General features: G+C 35.6%; 1 protein-coding gene across 1 annotated transcript in view; it reads left to right on the top strand.

Moving 5' to 3' along the window:
• The first annotated feature begins 1,345 nt into the window (after window positions 1–1,345).
• LOC103461152 (lactase-phlorizin hydrolase-like) overlaps window positions 1,346–4,019 on the top strand; it is a 9,601-nt gene continuing 6,927 nt past the window's right edge. The window contains exons 1-6 of the mRNA XM_017303590.1: window positions 1,346–2,014; window positions 2,188–2,258; window positions 2,599–2,676; window positions 2,750–2,843; window positions 3,589–3,673; window positions 3,756–4,015. Of these exons, the coding sequence (XP_017159079.1) occupies window positions 1,396–2,014; window positions 2,188–2,258; window positions 2,599–2,676; window positions 2,750–2,843; window positions 3,589–3,673; window positions 3,756–4,015 (1,207 nt within the window). The 5' untranslated portion in view covers window positions 1,346–1,395. The remainder of the gene's footprint in view (window positions 2,015–2,187; window positions 2,259–2,598; window positions 2,677–2,749; window positions 2,844–3,588; window positions 3,674–3,755; window positions 4,016–4,019) is intronic.

The raw sequence follows: 4,019 nt of genomic DNA, 5'->3' as shown, positions 1-4,019 counted from the left end.
TGGTTTGTAGCATTTTTAATTTGTAATTTTTTTTCTTGGTTGTAAAAGTTTTGTTTCTGTATTCTATAATTGCAGCATTTCATTTTTCGAAGCATTCTTTTTTTTTTAAGTTAGCATCATTTATGTGTTTGAAGCTCATTTCACCACCTTAAAAAGTGGGAAAGGGAAAAAAATGTAGTTACTTTAGAAAGGCTTTGATTTTAGGAACTTTAACATCTTCTGTTAAATTTCAAAACAAGCTTTTAATAAATTTAACAAGTCATTTTCATTTTTTCCAATTTGATGTAACATATCAAAGTCTTCCCTGAACTGCATTACTTTTATCTCAGTTACCATGAACTTTGAGTCTGTGGTAAATGTTTATAAAAACTATTATCAAACTTATGAAACACTGCTTATATCACTCCATAGCTAATAAGCACTGGCAGCAGGACAAAAAAAAGCAGACTTCACCAAAACATGGTTGCAAAACGGCATAACTAACATGTGTCCTTGCCACACTCATTACAGATAAGTACTGCAATAAAACTTATGTTAAAAAAACAAAACATACCAAGACAATTTTTACTCTGGAATGTGAAAAAAGATACAAGACTGAAATGAAATAATTACGTGAATAAATGTGATTTACCTTTCATGGGTCAGAAACCACACTGCTTTACAATGAAAACAAACTTGAAAATGCAGAAGAAAACAACATAAAAGGATAAAACAGAATACACATAACATGATACAGTATAAAAACTAGCTAAAAGCCACACTGACTAAATGAGTCGTCTGCTGCTTAGAAGAATCAACAAGATCAAGACATTGCAAAGCATTCCACGAACTGGAGGTAACCGCTGTAAAAGATTTACCCCCTCTGCTTTAACCATTGCTTTAAGTTATTGTAAAAGGGGATCTACAACCTCATCGAATATTGTGTTTACAGACTTTGGAGAATTGTATTTTAATTCTCTACTTGTACATAAAACCCTGAAACAGTAAAGAGTTTACCTGAAACTTAGTCTGAAATAAATGAAATCCAGGAGTTGTAAAGATACATAATCTATGTGGAACTTATGCTTCCACGCAAATAGCTATATAACTTTAATTGTTTCCTAAGGGATGTGCTGCATTATTTCCTGAATGTTTCTTTTACCAAGTACTCATGTTCACCTTTGAAGACCTTCAAACATGGTTTTATAACTGATAAAGAGCAATGTTTTGAACATGTGAGTTCATTGTTCCTGAGAATATCACACATGTACAATAAAACAGTAAAATTAGATAACTTGGATAACCATTCAACCATCATGAAGGAGATTTAGAAAAACAGATGCCATAAATTGGAGAGATTATTTTATTTAAATAGCAATACAAAGAAAACTCTCAGTGCATCCTTGTCAGGCTACAATGGAGAAGCTACTGTGGCTGGGGTGTTTGTATTTTCTGTGCATCCTTGGAAGTCAAGGTAGGGGGGTGAAAAGACAGAATGACTTTGTGCTTCTTGCAGGCCCCCTGGCAAAACCCGAGCTGAGAACCTCCAGCAGTGAGGAGCATGTTGCCTTTGACTGCAGTCATCCCATACCAGCCAACTCCAAACTGTATTTTGAGTACCTCCGGAGCAAAGGGGTGACACACTTCAAAGTCCCGCTGTCATGGGTCCAGCTGCTTCCAACAGGCCTGTCAAGCGAACCCCAACCAGGTGTAGTGAGATGCTACCAGACCCTCCTGAAGCAGCTGCTGGAGGAAGGACTGCAGCCACTCGTCATCCTTCATGGGTCAGATGTTCCAGAGTCTTTGAGGTCCAGGTATGGCGGCTGGGAAAGTCAGTGGCTGCTAGAGATGTTTCAGCAGTATGCCGAGTTCGCTCTGAAGGAGTTCGGGCCACTGGCACAGTCCTGGGTGACATTTAGTGACCTGGATGAGATTTTGCATGCAGRCCAGGCTGCAGGTGACCATCTTCTGCAAAACATCCTCCAGCTCAACAAGAAGATTTATCAGTTTTACCATCACAACTTCCCTGGGAATGGTGAGTCTTTTTTTTTTTTTTTTTACAAAAATGATATAAACTACAGTTATATTGACTTAAATATCTATCACAAGGAAAGATCGAAAAAGAATTGTAAATTATCCATGCTTCTTATTGTAATACTGACTAAAGTAAAAGTTATTTAAAATTATTTCTTCAATACATTTGCACAGGGAGAAGTCTGTCAATTGTGCTGAAAAGTACAGATGAAGCTGCACTTTCCCAACTTGAAGGTTCAACAACTGTAAGTTGTCTAATGTTAATTAGAAGTGAACAACTAATATTAATTATAGTGCAATATGAGTTAGACATGAATAAGAAATAGTTTGCTTTGACTAACTTTACTTGATGTCTGCACTTCTTATAAACGTCTTAGGTGTGAATTCCTCTGTGTCTTTATTTGAAATCCAAAACTGAAAGCAAGAAAAAAAAAAAAAAAAAAAAGAAAAGGAAAAACAAACTGGATGCATTTTGCCAACTTATTCAGGAAAAACAGAACTTCTGTGTTTTGTGACTGCAACCCTGTTATCTCCTCACTTCCCATGCCAATAATCATTGCTGTCTTCATCTCCGGATCAATACAGGTTGATTTCTTGTCAGTGGACATGGATTTCAGCTGCGTTTCCTCTGCAAACTTTGCACAGGAGTTGAAGAACCTACAGGTAAACTACATTCATAGAGGTTTTTTTTATGTTTTACATGAAAACTAAACTGCAGCCTCTTGTTATGCTGTAGATTTCCACTGGAAACATGCCAATCCTGATATACAGGCTGACAGTTCACGACTGTTCACACAATGAACAAGAGCCTCTTGGAAACTTGTTGAATGGTAAGTGGTGTTTACTACTCACCAGGCTGACATGAACAAAAAAGCTCAACAGACGTTCAGCCCAAAAATTATAACTATGAGATGTTTTGCTTAGTTTGTAAATCATTATCTTTAATGTAATAAATGGGTATTTGTATCAGCATCACACCTTAAGATCAGCAGATTAAAAACAAGATTGTGTAAATGTAAATAGAAAAAGTAAAAGAACTTGAGCAGAGAAGTCAAAATTACAAATTCATTCCATTATTAAAATCAGTGAAAACAATTTTGCTACAATTACTTTTTATAATGGAGTAACAACTTCTTTTATGAAGCATTACACAATATATGTACAAAATATTTATTTTTTAAAGGTAACCTGCGATTTACGATTATAAGGGCCATATTTACCGCAGCTACTCCAACACTGATGTTGTAACTTTCGCACTTGATGAAGAAAAAAAGACCATTAGATATGAAAGGCAATAGAATTATCTTAAAATGTATCTACTATTCAGTATTTCTCTCCAGATGTTATTTTATAATGTAATGACACTTGAAAACAAACATGAAATAAAAGAAAAATGACAACATATTTAGAGTACCAAAATGAGACATAAGAATTAAGGATTTGTAAAGGATTATAAGTAAATGAAATGTCTTGAATAAAGTGAAAAGTGCAATAACTCATCTTCAAATATCACAATTGAGGAAAAGTATTCTTGGATTTATTGCAATGTCATAAGACGGTCATTCTCTCAAACAGTCTTATGGAAAGATGATCTGAATATTATTGGATGCGACATGAAGGATGTGTTGCTGCAGCTGGAGATGCAGAATACCGTAGACAGGTAAGAAGTAGTTTAAGTAAAAAAATTACAGATACATTGAGTCATCATTCTTATTTATATTTGATGTTCTCATTTTTTAAAGTGGTACAGCACATTTCAGCAGAAATGGTGACAAAAGTGCTCAGGAAAAAGATATTTTCCTCACCAAAGCATTCCCTACTGGCTTCCAATGGGCTATATCCACAGAGTCTTTCAAGGTTGAAGGTGCATGGGAAGCAGAAGGGAAAGGCGAGACCATTTGGGATCGCTTTGGTCATGAAAACCAAGCCTTTAATAATCATAATGCTGACACAGCTGCTGACAGCTACAGGAAGGTTGATATAGATGTCTACCTCCTGCGAGGTCT

Source organism: Poecilia reticulata, unplaced genomic scaffold (assembly GCF_000633615.1).
Source record: "Poecilia reticulata strain Guanapo unplaced genomic scaffold, Guppy_female_1.0+MT scaffold_673, whole genome shotgun sequence".
NCBI lineage: Eukaryota > Metazoa > Chordata > Actinopteri > Cyprinodontiformes > Poeciliidae > Poecilia > Poecilia reticulata.
Note: the sequence above shows the minus strand (reverse complement) of the source record. Positions and strands in the feature narration are given on the sequence as shown.